Here is a 16,785-nt window from a genome sequence, read left to right as displayed (position 1 = left end):
TTCATCCAACCTAGAGCACCTTCAGCCAACCTAGAGCACCTTCATCCAACCTAGAGCACCTTCATCCAACCTAGAGCACCTTCATCCAACCTAGAGCACCTTCAACCAACCTAGAGCAACTTCATCCAACCTAGAGCACCTTCAGCCAACCAAGAGCACCTTCAGCCAATCTAGCGTCAGCTCCAGTGCTCAGCTTTCTACGTTCCCCAGAACCTGGTGGAAGGATTTGGAAGGAGGAACCCTGATTTCCTCCAATGAGTTGGTTATATTTTTTCTGACCCGTCGATATGCTTAAAATTTGATTGCAAATACAAAATCCTTTGACTCTGTACAAAGAGCTCCACCACATACTGATCCCAAATGAGTGTTTTCATCTCTATGTCAACTTACTGCAGGCTATCGAATCCTGCTGCTATAGAGGCATCTAGGAAAAAAAAACGCATCCCCCCCATACCTATAGTCTTGATGACAGCCTCCTGGAACATTCTTTCTTCGTGCTCTTTGATAATCTTGATGCCTATGTTGATGGCAGAATCGTAGCTGCCCGTCAGTTCATAGTCGATGCTCAGTCGCAGCTGCCTCAGAAGAGTGTTGAACACTTCCAGGACTGTAGGGCCTGCAAAACACATAAATAATGTAAAAATGCTTATACAAGTACAAACCAGTTGTCAAACCAATGCATTACCCATCAGTGCCAAAAGGTGGCAACAAAGAATAGCTGAAAAAAAAACAAAAAAAAAACTCCCAGCAAGCATACACAAATAGTAGAAACTGCCAAAAATCCTTATATTATTTATTATTATTATTTAAGGTACTTATATAGCGCCCTCAATTTACGCAGCACTTTTACATATACATTGTACATTCACATTAGTCCCTACCCTCAAGGAGCTTACAATCTAAGGTCCCTAACTCACATTCATATATTAGGGCCAATTTAGACAGAAGCCAATTACAGGAATATGCAATTAGCGGACGTCCAGCTATTGCAAAACTACAAGTCCCATCATGCTCTGCCTCTGGGTGTCATGCTTGTGGCTGTCAGAGTCTTGCTATGCCTCATGGGACTTGTAGTTCTGCAACAGCTGGAGGTCCGCTAATTGCTTATCCCTGCTATATTATAAAGAAGTGCATAGCAATGTATTTTTATTAAGTCATAAAAATTTGAAAGCAAACTCTTCACAAATATATCCTGACTTCAAGACAAATCTCAGCTACAACCAAATGTTTTTCAGTATTACGCAGAGTGGAGAAGGGTTAGAACCCCTTTTGGGATTTTTTTTTTGCTCTTTGTCTAGTCATTGGGGTAGATTTTCCATCACTTCCTGTCTGGTCACTAAAACAGGAAGTAAGCAAAATCTCCTCAATGGGGCCACAGCAATACATATATATATATATATATATATATATATTATACACATACACACACACAAATAGTGTAACTGTATCTGACAAATACAGTATTAATCAAATACATGCTGCAATCTTCAGGCCAGCCTTCAACCACTCTGAATCGTTCCCAACCTTCAGTGAGGACTGGAGCTGTCAAAGCCACCAAATGCACACAGTGGGGTTGACTAAAGGCAAATAGACTGTACTGTGCTGGTCCAGAGCTTAATAAATGAAGTGAAGCTTCAAAACCCAATCACTCGCAAGGAAAATAAAAATAAGACAGCACTTTTGCTTGCACATGATTGGATGATGGAAGTCAGCAGTGCTTCCCTGCATTTACTAAGCTCTGGAGCAACTGCACTTGCAGAGTGCACAGTCTTTTTGAATTTAGTAAATCTACCCCACTGCATGGGTTGAGGATCTAAAGCCTTGTACACACGACCGATTTTGCAGTCGGAATAAACTCCGAAGGTTTCTCCAACGGAACTCCGCTCAAGCGGTCTTGCCTACACATGGTCACACCAAAGTCCGACCGTCCAGAACGCGGTGACGTAAACACGAACGACGGGACTAGAAATAGGAAGTTCAATAGCCAGTAGCCAATAGCTTCCGTCTCGTACTTGCTTCAGAGCATGCGTCGTTTTTTGGTCCGTCGGAACAGCATACAGACGAGAGGTTTTCCCGATAGGAATTGGTTCAGTCGGAAATATTTAGAACATGTTCTATTTCTAGGTCTGTCAGAATTTTCGGAAAAAGAAGTCTGATGAGGCATACACACGATCGGAATAGACGATGAAAAGCTTCTGTTGGACTTTTTCTGTTGGACATTCCACTCTTGTGTACGGATAGATTTTTCTGAACCAAAGTGGAGTTTGTAGAATAGAACTCCTATCAGATTTATACTGTTGTCTGTTCCCCTCACTTCCTGTCTTCATGAAGGTGGTTAACGAGGGAAGGAAGTAATCGTAAACCCGTATCTCCCAACTGTCCCTGATTTGGAGGGACTGTCCCTGATTTGGAGCAATGTCCCTCATTCCTCCTCATTTGTCCCTCATTTTGGTCTGATCTATATAGTTGTATATAAAATGCACTTTTTATCTTTCAAAAAGTGTTTCCCAGTGCTAAACCTTTCATCCAAATTCTAAATTGCTGCATTTGTACATTTTAAAAGCCATTATAAAGGAATAGAAGTGGTAAAAAAAAGTCCTTGTGGATTTAATTAACCTTTTTTTTTTGTTGTTAATTCTCCTATAAGGGGGTGTGGCAGGGGGGCGTGTCCTATGCCTACATACTTTGTTAGTAGGTGTCCCTCATTCCCATCTCAAAATGTTGGGAGGTATGGACCTATCTAACGGGGGCACATGCAGCAATTTGGGGGAGGGAGGAGAAAGAAGGCTGAGGAGTTGGGGAAAAATAGGGACTGGGAAGTGAGTTAAAGGGATGTGGGGGAAGGAGTTGGTCAGTTAGTGTTTATGGCTTGGGTAGATGGGGGCTAGTAATCGGAGTTAAAAAGAGGGATGTATAGGGAATATGTAGGTCCAGGGCTTTTTTTCAGTGGGAGGGGCACCTCCAGCACCTAATATATGAAATAGCAGGGGGTATTATCAAAGAGAAGAAAGGGCATCGCTCATCAACCACCTCTGTGGCCAAGCCCTGGTGAGCGAAACATGTCAGGGGGATGTAGCTGGAGCGACGCTGCTGAGGCCACATTCACCTACATACTAATGCACTGGGTTGTGAGCGGCCCCCATTCTTCTCTTTGATAATACTCTCAGTCCCCTTTCACACTGAGGAGGTTTGCAGGCGCTACTGCGCTAAAAATAGCGCCTGTAAACCGACCTGAAAGTGCCGCTGCTTTGTCTCCAATGTGAAAGCCCCCAGGGCTTTCACATTGGAGCGGTGCGCTGGGAGGATGGTAAAAAAAAGTCCTGCTAGCAGCATCTTTGGTAGGGTGAAGGAGCAGAGTGTATACCGCTCCTCCACCACTCCTGCCCATTGAAATCAATGGGACACCGTGGCAATACCGCCTCTTCAGAGGCGCTTTGCAGTGGTTTTTAACCCTTTCTTGGCCACTAGCGGGGGATAAACAATTACCGCCGACGCCGCCCCTGCCCCAGTGTGAAAGGGGCCTTACACTTCTGAATGGTGTACTGACGCCAGCTCCCTTCATTGCAACCCGCGGGGAGATCACTGTCTCACCTTAGAGCAGCACTGAAAGTTTATTTGGATCACTAATAGCAAGGGGTGCTGGGGTTTTGCTGGAGGGTCAAAAAAGGAAGAAACGGCTGTACTCCAAGATGTGGTGCTGGAGAGTCTAATAATTCTGGCTGCTAGGTGATCTATTGTTGCTGGAGGGATCTATTGTTTATGGTGGGGGGTCTATTGTTGCTGGGGGGGGGGGCAATTGTTGCTGGAGAGGATCTACTGTCGAGGGAGGGGTCTACTGTTGCTGGCTGCTGGAGAGTCTATTTATGCTGGCTGCTGGGAGATCTGTTGTTGCTGCCAGGGGTGTTTTGTTCCTGGAATGGTATTTTGTTGTGGGGAGTAAATTGCTGCTGGATCTATTTTACTGATTTTCTTGTTCTCAGTAATAAATTCCATACATATTACTTAGCACCACAAAATGATACTTGGCTCTGTATTCTCTAAAGGGGGTGGGTAGGGCATAGGACCAAGGGACGGTGCATGGAGGTGGGTAGGGGGTGACAAGAAGTGACTCAGAAGGGGGGGGGGGGGGTTCCTGCACCTATTCTCTGAGAAAAAAAAGCTCTGTGTAGGTCAGTAAAATGGGCAAAGTACGCCCTGTGAGTGGAGGCTTCCCTTACTTCCCATTTCTACAGCAGTGGTCCCTGGGACAGAAAGTGACAGGAATCCCCCATACAGATATAATCGGCAATAAAAAAGCCTTTTACTGTCTATTAAAAGCAATGTTTAGGATGGAGTTCCAAGTGCAACTTGCCATCAGAAATGCAGTTCAGATTTCCATACATACCAACTGGACCCGTGGCAGCTATGACCGCAGCCTCAGATAAGACCTCCACAATCCCTGCCCGTATGGTGGCGGCACTCTTGCTGTTCGCATCCAAGTGGCTGAGCAGTTGCTGGATCACCAGATGTGAGTGCTGGGGCTGCAAAATAGGTCAAACACGCATGAAATGATTATGAAGCATATGCTATACTGTGGGGTAGTCATTTCATTAGCTGGGTAATGCTGGGATGGGCTCCACCCCTTATGCAAATGTAGGCATATAATGACATACTAACATGGAGGTGTGGAAAGTCTACAACCTCTGATCTGTGCAGCAAGCAGAGGTGAAGCCAAGAGATCATACAGAATGCCAGACCCTATACTGGGTCTGCACAGCAGCTTGGAGTCCGTCTAGAACAGGGGTAGACAACCTGGGGCCCTCCAGCTGTTGCAGAACTACAAGTCCCATCATGCCTCTGGGAGTATTTGTAACTACCAGCCTTGCAATGCCTCATGGGAAAAGTAGTTCCACAACAGCTGGAGGGCACCAGGTTGCCTACCCCTGCTCTAGACGACAGAGGTCCGACACCCCCCTGCTGAGTCAGCTTATGCTCCCAGCCCCCTTCTAAGACGCTCATGCTTCCTGCTGATTGGAAAGCTCTAGTTCAGATTCAGGGGGTGTGTCAGGCATCCGCAGAGAGACCACTGCTTCCACACAAGGGAAAGTATCCCTCTCTCCAGCATGCCGGCAGGGAGAAGATTTTCTACGCAGGCTGTAGCTGCTTTCTAAGGAAAACAACTGTAAGACTTTTGCAAACCTTTTGTTTTGATGTACCTGAAATGTATTCCGTTGATTGAAAATGGGCTTTGAATGAAAAGTCAAAGGGTTAATGTACTGATTGAGCTCAGTTTGACCTACCTGGATGGAGTACATGATTATCTTGAAGCATCGCACAGCAAAGACTTTAGGCTCCCACAAGGTATGGTTATCAAGGTGCCTGCAAAACAGGACTGGGGTGAATGCTACAGAGGATCATTGCTGCTATTTAGGGATGCATATGCTGTATGCATGCAGCTCACATGCTATGTTTTGCTATTGGCTGGGCTCACATGAGATATCAATAGTGTTTAGCCAGCGACTCAGCCGGCGCTGGTTGCACACTATTGTACTATTGAAGTGTATATGTCCACCCTAAATAAGTCATCTATGTGGCTGCAGCAAACACGCAGCATGAACTTAGCCAGATCTGAATGACTCAATATGTGCCGCTGCCGCATTAATGACTCATTTAGGGCCAACATGGAAGTATCAATATTGTGCAATCAGCGGCGGCGGCTGTGGTGTTGGCTATTCATTGTTGATATTTCATGTCGACCCTGAGTATCGATGGCGGCCAATAGGATCCATTTATGCTGTATGTATGTAAACGTAAAACAAATTTTTACATTCGTATAGCATAAAATATAAAATAGCGTCCCCTTAGCCTTCTATACGGCCTCATATAAAATGATACACTTTACACATTTGTACGTGGCATTTAAGATGCCCGTGTGAATGAGCCCTAAATAAGAAGAAATCATTTTTAGTATTCCACACACCCAAATCTTAGAGTACTTGTGTGTAGTGTCATGTAGATCATGAGTGAGTTCTTACATTAATATGTGATCGTCAACACGGGTATCCCATACCTTCATAGAACACGTTTTAGGGGATTTACAAAATCTAGGTACAGCATTTAATGGAAATGGCAGGATAAGCTGGTTGGAAGGTCCATGCAATAGAACAAAGAAGGCCAAGCATCCAGATTGGGTGCACAGCCAGCAATTTCCTCTACAAAGGGTCTGAACTCCTTTTATCCCCTGCTGATGGGCTGACAGAATAAAGCACTTAGTACATTTTAGCCCCATATTTTCTTTCCTTGTCTTTTATTCTCTGATTAATATGTTTTTCTTTATCTCTTCTTTTGCCCTAATTTTATTACTCCCACTTATCACTAACCCATCTCAGTTTTATCCCGCTACCATCCTTGCAACCGCTTAAAAGAGAAGTATGTTTTTTTTTTTTTTTTTTCTAGAAATCATACTTACCTAAGTAGATGTTGCATCTGTCCCCCACTGGATCTAAGACTGAGAACTGAGCAATCACATACAACTGATCACTCAGTTCTCTCAATCACCATCTCTCTGCTCTTCCCCTGCAGCGCTCACTGGAGCGCCGAGCTGAGGAGGGGGCGGGAGTGGCTGGCTCAGGGTCTCAGAGGCTGAGCCAGCTGCCGGTCCAGGCTGCTGGATGGATCCCAACCATACGATCATGATCTTTGCCCAACCAGGACCAGCACTGTAACATCAGTTGACAGCGGGCTTCGGCCTGCTGTTGGCTGAAAGTGAGTTTGTCTGTACTTCTCCTTTAAAGCTTCCTTCTGGTACTTCCTTCTATCCCCTGCAGTACTACCTTCTCTCCCCTTCGGCACTCTCCTCTCTTCCCTGTGGCACTTCCTTCTCTTCCTTGCAGCACTACCTTCTCTCCCCTTCGGCACTCCTTCTCTTCCCTGCGGCACTCCCTTCTCTTCCCTGCGGCACTCCCTTCTCTTCCCTGCGGCACTCCCTTCTCTTCCCTGCGGCACTCTCTTCTCCCCCCTTCAGTACTCCCTTCTCTCCCCTTCAGTACTCCCTTCTCTTCCCTGCGGCCCTTTCTTCTCTTCCCTGCGGCCCTTTCTTCTCTTCCCTGCGGCCCTTTCTTCTCTTCCCTGCGGCCCTTTCTTCTCTTCCCTGCGGCCCTTTCTTCTCTTCCCTGCGGCCCTTTCTTCTCTTCCCTGCGGCCCTTTCTTCTCTTCCCTGCGGCCCTTCTTCTATTCCCTGCGGCCCTTTCTTCTCTTCCCTGCGGCCCTTTCTTCTCTTCCTTGCGGCCCTCCCTTCTCTTTCCTGCGGCCCTCCCTTCTCTTCCCTGCGGCCCTTTCTTCTCTTCCCCGCGGCCCTTTCTTCTCTTCCCCGCGGCCCTCCCTTCTCTTCCCTGCGGCCCTTTCTTCTCTTCCCTGCGGCCCTTTCTTCTCTTCCCTGCGGCCCTTCCTTCTCTTCCCTGCGGCACTCCCTTCTCTTCCCTGCGGCACTCCCTTCTCTTCCCTGCGGCCCTCCCTTCTTTCCCCTGTGGCACTCATTTCTCTTCCCTAAAGCCGCTGCTTACTGACATTGGAGAGCTATGGGATTACGTGCATGTACCAGACTAAAAAAAATAGGTAAGTACCCACATCTTTTATTTTTTTTTTACATAGGTACAAGGAGAGGGATTGAACATTTTTAAGCATAGTTAGTGTTAGGCTACGATTCTATTTTAAATAACCCTTACATTTGTTGTCCCTTCGCTAGTCTGAGACTGACGAGCAGCAGCAGTCAGATGAGCTTATCTCGTTGTCACTCTGCTTTCTACACCTATCAGAATGCTACATGTCAGCAGAGTTAACCTCCCTCCCTTCAACTGTCTGGCTTAGTCAGATATACACAGTGCTTTGCAAACTGTAGTGTCATTGAAACCTTCTGCTACTCATCCCACAAAGCTAATGATGTGTGGACATGAGCTCATCTCTCTGTCACCCTGCTCTCTCCGCCTATCAGCATGCTCCCTGTTAAGAGCACAAGCACTGCAGTACAACGGTTTGGCTCCTTGTGCTGCTTTCCCCTCTCCGAATCTAAACTGTGTTGTCCAGGGACTGCAAGATGGTGATACCAGTTAAATTCAGGTATTTATACCGCTTGCATTTGCAGAGCTGCAATAATTTGCTTCATCCCCATCAGGCAATATACCCCAATCAGCCCTCCCTGTTTCAGGAACCAGAAGTCTTAATAGGTTGAATGTAGAGGTCTAAATGGCTTTGCCACTCACTACAAACTGCTGAAATGCTTGCCACAAACAGAATTTCTCAGAAGCACACAGAGGTCTGGCGTGGTGCTTACATGAGAACAGGCTTGATGGCGTTCTTGATGTTGCCGTAGGCCGCTCTACCCAGCAGTTCCCTCAGACATCTCTCCGCCAACTCTGCTGGATTCTCCTTCTCCTTGTCTGTGCTCTGCAGTGGCGATGGAGAGCGGCTGCAATTATAAAATATGTGTCATGCACAGCCTCAAAATGACCACAAGATGGCAACCTAAACAAACAAAAACTGCACTGTGGTTCTGAAGAACACTGAACTACTGAATTTACAATAATAAAAGGGGGGGGGGGGGGGGGCGATTCTGAATGAGGACCAGATGTGTCCCCCAATCTACTAGTCAAACATCACCTATAAGTAAATGTTCAGATTCTGGTATACTCATGTATGACAAAGCGGCTGTTCCTATGTGATTGGAGCAATTCTAGTAAAATGGGATTTTTGTACCTACCATAAAATCCATTTCTTGAAGTCCAGTGAGTGACATGGGGAATTCAGAGTCATTTGTACTAGTGTCCAATCCTCCTGTAGGTGGCAGGAATACCCAACAGTCTCTGAATTCCTATGTCCCTCAATGGACGACAAAGATAATGGAATTTTAGTACTTCCTGTATAATCATTTTCTTGGGAGTCAATTGAGGGATACAGGAATTCAGAGATTGTTGGGTTATACTGCTGCCTACAGGAAGATTGGACACCAGCACAATACAACAGTCTGTGAATTTCTATGTCCCTCAATGTACGAGAAAGAATATTAAATGTATGTACTCCCTATATAATCATTTTCTTGGGAGTCCATTGAGGGACACAGGAATTCAGAAAATGTCGGGTTATACCGCTGCCTACAGGAAGACTGGAGACCAGCACAAAAGGACAGTCTGTGAATTTCTGTGTCCCTCAATGGACGAGAAAGTAAATAGGATTTTTAGCTTTCCACAAAATCCTTTCCTTGAAGCACATTAAGGGGCTTAGGAGAAGCATTTAACTAGTTGCCGACCGCGCACTATAGCTTTACTGCTATAGTATGGGCTGGCTTACGCAGAATCACGTATATATACGTGATTCTGCTTTTTTACCATTCCAGAATATATAATACATATTTTTCCGTTTCAATTCAATCCAAAAGAAATCCATAGTACAGTATATGGATCAAAAATGAGTTGTATTGTGTTGTGTCTAATCCAGCAAGAATGTGATTGGGTGAGGGCGAGTTTTCTGTTTAGGGTTCACCACTGCCTTCTTGCTGTTAAAGAGTTTTCAATGGCTCCAGAAAAAGAAAAGAGCATAAAGAGCGCTAAACCACAAATGAGCCCAAGAAACTTGAATTATAAATAAAAAAAAAAAATTCCAACATATTTCAGGGCCAAACCCAAATGAGTCCAAGGAAACCTTCATCAAATAACTGTAAAAAAAAGAAGAAAAAAACAAAACAAAAAACATCAACATGTTTCGGGGGTCTGATCACCCCCTCACCCCTTCATCGGGGCTTAGATGTTGCATATATTCTTGTAAGGACTCACAGCACAAATAGCAAACTGAATTTATGTGAAGTCTGCATGAGTGATACAAGATCCAAAATTGATCTTTACCTTATAAGATACTATACAGGATCCTTAGAAGAATATATACCACATCCAAGCCTTGATGAAGGGGGGGGGGGGTGATCAGACCCCCAAAACATCTTGATGTTTTTTATTTTTTTTCTTCTTTTTTGCAGTTATTTGATGAAGGTTCCCTTGGACTCATTTGGGTTTTGTTGGTCTTTATGCTTTCTGAATGCTGAATATGGGTATCCCATTTAAAGGGGAAGTAAAGCCATCCATGAAACTGTTTCATTTCCGGCACGTGCCTGTAAATGTAACACTCCCATCGCTTGTGCTCTCAACCAAACTGTCAAACCGTCCAATGGCTGGTGTCATAACTGATCACATGTGCTGCATCATGGCAGTTGTAGAATAAACAGAGGCAAAGATGGCAGCTTCACCAGGGTTACTGAGCCTTAGGTACTGGTTCAATCTACAATATGTCACCATTGATTATCGGTACTCGTCTCCGATACCTATTTTAGTCATCATTGGCTGGCAGCTTTCACCCGTCCTTCATTATGGCCACAAATTGCCAATTAGGGAGAGTCTGTAGTGCAGTAAAAACATGTTTGCTGATGGATAACCTCCTCTTAAAGCCACTGGAACCTGAAAAAATCCTATAAATCCAGGTAGAAGAGGCATGCCACCTTCTGCCTCCCACTTCTGCAATATGTCACCATTGGTTATCAGTACTCGTCTCCGATACCTATTTTAGTCATCATTGGCTGGCAGCTTTTACCCGCCTTTCATTATGGCCACAATTTGCCAATTAGGGAGAGTCTGTAGTGCAGTAAAAACATGTTTGCCGATGGATAAGCTCCTCTTAAAGCCACTGGCACCTGAAAAATCCTATAAATCCAGGTAGAAGAGGCATGCCACCTTCTGCCTCTCACTACGCAACCATTTACCAAGGGAGAAGGCTGGTGGTACCCATACCTAAACAAATCTGTTAACGAACTGAAGATATCAGTTAAAGGTTATTTAAAGAAAAAAAAAAACACATAAATTACAACCTGAAGGGGGAAGGGAGTTTTGCAGTGGGAGAACATGGAGCCCAGGTTTGGATTTAATTATACAGGATTCAATATGGCACCAAATGGTGCCATTTATTATAATTCTGATCTATACTTAATCCCTTCCCACACATTCTCGGTTTAATGGTATCTTTACACCTAGGGGCCGGGCCAGTCATGTGACCACTTTGATTGACTGTCACAGTGGTCACATAATCGGGAGCCAGCCTCGCCAGCTGCAGGTCATTAGTGAAGATTGAGAGCTGACAGATCAGTCACTGTGCTGGAAGCAGGCAGTGAGCGTGCTCTCAGAACAGAAACCTCTGCTGCTCATGAACACATGCATGTTGTGTGGGTGTTAAAGCCCACCCTTATTTCCACCTTATTCTCCTGTGAGAAAGCTTCCGGTGGTGGATAGACAGTGCAGTGCAATGCATGAGAGCCTGCATGGCTTGCAGTACCTCTTACCCTACTTGCAGTCTCAGATTACAGGGCGGGGGTAATGTTAAAGCAGAACACCGGCCACATTTTTTAAAATGAGTTTAGAGTAGAGTTAAATATTCATGCAGGTGTTTATTTTAGTCTGCAACTTCAATAGGGAGGTTTCCCCATCACTTCCTGTCCCTGTGACCCATGTACAAGAAGGGAGTGAGTGGTTGTCACTGGGACAGGAAGGTACAGACAGAAATTATAACATTGTCAGAAGCTCTAATTCAGGGGTAGGCAACCTTAAAGGAGTGGAGATCTACCTGAACAACATGGGAAAAGTCAAAGATGACCCCCCCCCCCACAGACCTGATTTAAACTTCTAATTGCCATATTACCATGTCGCCAGCGCATGCATTACATGGCAATCATGGTTTTTAATCAGGTGGGGAGGAGGCAACATATCGCCTCCTCACCACCTGTCAACACACACTTGGTTCACTTTTCAGAGGAGCAGCAGTGACTGCTGCACTTGTGAACGAGCCCTTAGTTGTATTCGGCACCGGCACCCTTGGGGCTCATTCACACGTATAGTTGGGGGTGGTAAAACAGAAGGATAAAATAGAAGTCTATGGCTAAGAGCAGCAAACCCGCAGGAAAGCAGCAGGTACACTGCACTGCACCCATGGTGTGTGTAAACCGCGGTGCATCAGTGTGAAAGCAGCCCTATACTATTATGCCCGGTGTATTGCTTCACATTGAACCCGAAGATCTCTTCTTTTCTGCTGCTGGCCCCACTCTGGAGACCGCTAGCCGGGATAAGAGGTGGAGTGCAGTTGGTATCACTCCGCTTGGAACAGGAACCACCACTACAGAAGAGACATCCGCTTATGGGGCTCTTGCTCTCTACTACAGCTCCAAGTAGTCCCTCTGCATTGCACTCTGTTTGATGCTCTGGAATGGTGGGTCAGCAAGCCCAGATCGAGATCTACCAGTCACCTGTCCACCATCTACTGGTAGATCGCGATGTACAAGTTGTTGACCCCCGCTCTAATCCATCGGTGGCTGGTGGCTTTTTGTTTGGGGGGGAGGCACACAACCGAAACCCCTGCCTGGCAACTCAAACCATCCACCACCCACCCCCCGCTGTCTGCCCTGTCGGTCCACCGTGTAGGCAGCGGGGATCGGGCATCCACCATGAAGCGGCGGTGGGGATCGGGCATCCACCATGGAGCGGCGGTGGGGATCGGGCATCCACCATGGAGCGGCAGCGGGGATCGTGCATCCAGGCATCGCCGGGGTCCGGGCGGCTCTACTCCTCCTCGCTTCCGCTGTGTGTCTCCTCCCCTCCTCCTAGGTGTCCAAAAGGATCGCCTGTCCTTTCAGCCAATCAGGTGATGGATATTAGTTTCATTTCCCGATTGGCCTGGAGGAGGATCAGTGTTGCAACAGCGAATATGCATTCGCTGTTGCAACAGACCTGGGTTGTCCCCGGACGCATCCTCAGCGTCCCAAGCCTGCCCTATTTTGAAGCCTATTAGAGCCTCTGGCTCTAATCAGGTGCTTAAAAAAAAAAAAAAAACCTAGCCGCTGTAATTCATGCGCCCAGTTACCCGACAGGGGCCGGACGCATGAATAGGGGGCGGCCATGGATAGCTTCATGCAATGCATGAATCTATCCATTACTTATATAGGGGGTGGCAAGGAGAGAGGGGGCGGCACCCGGGCGCCCCTAATGGATGGGCCGCCCCTGCTCTATTAAATGTTTTTTTTTTTCTGTGCCAATGTTGGGGAGATCTCCCTTCACTTCCTGTCCAGGCAGGAAGCACGGGGAAATCCCCCCCCCCCCCAAAAGGGACTTCGATAGTAGCAGGAACCCAACAAAAAGGTAAAACTCTTCTCCGCTCTAAAATATAATTTTTTCACTTACCATAAAACTCTTTCATTTATTGAATAGCACAACTGTTGATAGAGGATCAACCATTTACAAGTGGATTATAGTGTCTGCTCCTGTAGATGGCATTATAACCCACTTGTATACGGTAGATCATTAATCAACAGCTGTGTCTCCCAATAAACAAAAAGAGAACATACGTTTTGGGTTTAGATGAGCTTTAAGGCATACTCACTCCCATTTTGCCAGCTGTATGTAAAAACATTTCATTTTTATTGAACCCAGAACTGGATATTTTTTATCTTTTTTATTTTATATCATTTTATATCTGTTTAGAGTCTGGCTTAAAAAGGTTTTACTGCCCTACAGGTTTGACTTGACACAAGAACCTATAATCCAATCTTCTACATGACGAGTGTCACCTCTCGGTCTCCTCCACTTGCTGGAGATTGTACAGCAGCGACGGCACGATCTTATCCATGTGTTGGGGCTCCCAGATGTTGGCCTGAAGTTCATCGTTCACAGTTTTCCTCACAACGCCCTGGAGGCCCTTAATACCGGACAACCGGATCCTTAAAAACACACATTACATTTTATTTATTTAAAAAAAAAAAGAAAAAAAAAACGAAGAAAAAATGTTTTTTTATCTACAATAGCAGAAAAATCAAACAAGGTTCTTAAGAAAAAAGTGCTCACCTACACCTTAGAGCAGACACCTATAAGTAGGATTTACTTACCATTAACTACAGTATATATTAAAAAAACATGGATACAGAAAAACTTGTTTTGTAGAAAAAAAAAAAAAAAAGAGACTGATATGACATACAGTTTCTCACAAAAGTGAGTTCCCCCTTACATTTTTGTAAATATTTTATTATATCTTTTCATTTAACTTTGTGGGTTTTCTTGAGCATCATCTTTAGAAGAGGCTTCGTTCTGGAACGACAGCCATGCAGACCAATTTGATGCAGTGTGCGGTGTATGGTCTGAGCACTGACAGGCTGACCCCCCACCCCTTCAACCTCTGCAGCAATGCTGGCAGCACTCATATGTCTATTTCCCAAAGACAACCTCTGGATATGACGCTGAGCACGTGCACTCAACTTCTTTGGACGACCATGGCGAGGCCTGTTCTGAGGGGAACCTGTCCTGTTAAACCGCTGTATGGTCTTGGCCACTGTGCTGCAGCTCAGTTTCAGGGTCTTGGCAATCTTCTTATAGCCTAGGCCATCTTTATATAGAGCAACAATTCTTTTTTCAGATCCTCAGAGAGTTCTTTGCCATGAGGTGCCATGTTGAACTTCCAGTGACCAGTATGAGAGAGTGAGAGCGATAACACCAAATTTAACACACCTGCTCCCCATTCACACCAGAGACCTTGTAACACTAACAAGTCACATGACACCAGGGAGGGAAAATGGATAATTGGACCCAATTTAGACTATTTCAATTAGGTTTTTTTTTTTATAAAACCACAGATGAGATCAAATACCACCAAAAGAAAGCTCTATTTGTGGAGGAAAAAAAGGCATACATTTTATTTGGGTAAAGCGTCCCACGACTGTGCAATGGTCAGTTACCTAAGTAACGTAGTGCCATATCGCAAAAAATGGCCTGGTCATGAAGGGGGGGGGGGTTAAATCTTCCATAGCTGAATTGGTTAATGTGACACTAAAAAAAAATGAATGAACAAAACAAATAAAAACAAAAAAATGTTTAAATAACGGTTCGAAAAACAGAAAAGAACAAAAAAATCATCAGGAAAATAACAGGTAAGGGGAAAAGGGAAAGCAATAGTTAGTTAGAGCTGATTAGGGTAAATTAAGGGTTAAATACAAACACATATCATTTAAAAGAAATTTAAAGGAGTAGGGCAAACCTGTTTGGCCCTACTTCTCCTGTGGGTCTCAGGAGTGCACTAAGTTCTGCACTCCTGTGACCCAGATTTAGCCAATAACGGGCTAAAGACCCAGATTCCTGGATTGGCAGCTGGCTCAGCCTCTCAGAGCACCGCTGAGAGCCTGGCCCAATTGCTCCCACCTCCTCTACAGCCCAGCGCTCCAGTGAGTGCTGGAGGGGCAGAGCAGAAAGCCTGTCTGCTCACTGAACACCGAGAACGGAGAGATCAGTGGTCTTTGATCGCTCGGTTCTCGGTGTAGAGGCAGTGGGGGGACAAATGAAGCATCAGACAAATGCTGCATCCACCTAGGCGAGTATAGATGTTTGTAACTTTATATTCCAATACTCAGGGCTGCCAATAAGGGGATACCACTAGGCCAACTGTAGGGGGGCCTGGCCAGCCAGCAGCTTCAATTCATGTTCCATACAGGGGTGGACTGATCATTCCAGCACTGCCCGAGGGGCCGGGGCCAGTAGGGGGCCCCATGAGAGGCTCTGTCACTGTACCTCTACTTGTTGCGGAGTTGGTGGCAGGTGAGAAATATGGGGCATACTACACATGTACTTCTATGAAGTTTTTTTTTGGGCATGTGTAGCACACCCAATGTCCACAACTAGTTAAAGAAAATCTTCAAGATGAATAATTTCAGCCTCACTGGCTCAGAACTAACAGGCAATGCAGCATGCATAAAATGGAAATATCCCTCTAAGGGTCTCTCAATAGTATGTTACCAATGTGGACAGCAGATTATTACTGGTCTAACATTCATTAACTGCCCACGTGTGAGCCGGCCCCTGTACACATAACTAGGTACATGGTCCTTACTTGGTCCTTGTCTCCACATCATCGTAGCTGGAGTGGCACATTTCACTGAAGCGAGACACAAAGAAGTCGTAGCTGCGATGGTAGGAGGGGGTGTCCTCTTCGATGTTTGCAAACTTTACAAACTGAAAGACAGGAAAAAGAGGTAAGGGGGCAGATGGAAAATGCAAAGATTGGATCTTCTTTACTTACAGTATACCTAGGATCAAAAAATATTTTGCATGATAAGTGTTAAAGACACTTCCAGGTATTTACTGGCTCTTCCAGAAATCATGGTACTCCCCCTGGCATCTGCTTTTGTGTCAGAACGAAGGAGCCATCTTTGTTCGGGCATCATCCAGGGTCACCAACTACTTCCTGGACTGAGATGCCAGTTGAGAGATTATGCAATCGTAAATCCTGGTGCCCGTGCAGTCCTTGTCTCTGTTCACACATGTCTGACACAGATCAGCTGCTGCTGCAGCCTCTCACCTTGACACTTGCTACAAAGTTACAATGTTGCAGTCTGATCACTGGGGGGGGGGGGGGGGGGGTAGGAGACTGAGGAAATGCTTCCTCCTGCCTGCAGCAGACTGATGATGTCATCTCAGCCTAAGCAAGGTACACCAAAGACTGGAGCTCATGGCTGACTACACATAAAAATGTTAATTGCGGTATGTGTTACATGTGACTGCAAACATAAGAGTGAGAGCAAAAATTCTAGGGTCATCATTCATGCCTGAAAATGCCAGGACAGTACGAATACCCCCTTTTTGGAAAGTAGACAATCTAAAGTATTTAGTAAGAAGCATGGCAAGTTTTTTGAAATTGTAATTTTCTGTCACAATTTTTTGGAAAATGAAAAAATGAAAAAAAAAAAAA

The 16,785-nt window shown here is 45.4% G+C and overlaps 1 protein-coding gene across 4 annotated transcripts in view; it reads right to left on the bottom strand.

Annotated features, from left to right (window-relative positions):
- The window catches only part of EFR3B (EFR3 homolog B), a 361,102-nt gene that overhangs the window by 80,836 nt on the left and 263,481 nt on the right, over window positions 1-16,785 (bottom strand). For all 4 annotated transcript variants that reach the window (XM_073624871.1, XM_073624872.1, XM_073624870.1 and 1 more), the window contains 6 exons: window positions 15,928-16,049; window positions 13,625-13,774; window positions 8,309-8,443; window positions 5,280-5,358; window positions 4,385-4,520; window positions 455-616 (listed from right to left, as the gene is read on the bottom strand). In XM_073624871.1, coding sequence (XP_073480972.1) covers window positions 455-616; window positions 4,385-4,520; window positions 5,280-5,358; window positions 8,309-8,443; window positions 13,625-13,774; window positions 15,928-16,049 — 784 coding nt within the window. The remainder of the gene's footprint in view (window positions 1-454; window positions 617-4,384; window positions 4,521-5,279; window positions 5,359-8,308; window positions 8,444-13,624; window positions 13,775-15,927; window positions 16,050-16,785) is intronic.

The sequence above is a fragment of the Aquarana catesbeiana genome, linkage group LG04 (assembly GCF_042186555.1).
Source record: "Aquarana catesbeiana isolate 2022-GZ linkage group LG04, ASM4218655v1, whole genome shotgun sequence".
Taxonomy (NCBI): Eukaryota; Metazoa; Chordata; class Amphibia; order Anura; family Ranidae; genus Aquarana; species Aquarana catesbeiana.
The sequence above is the reverse complement of the archived record's forward strand: the minus strand, read 5'-3'. Positions and strand labels throughout refer to the sequence as shown.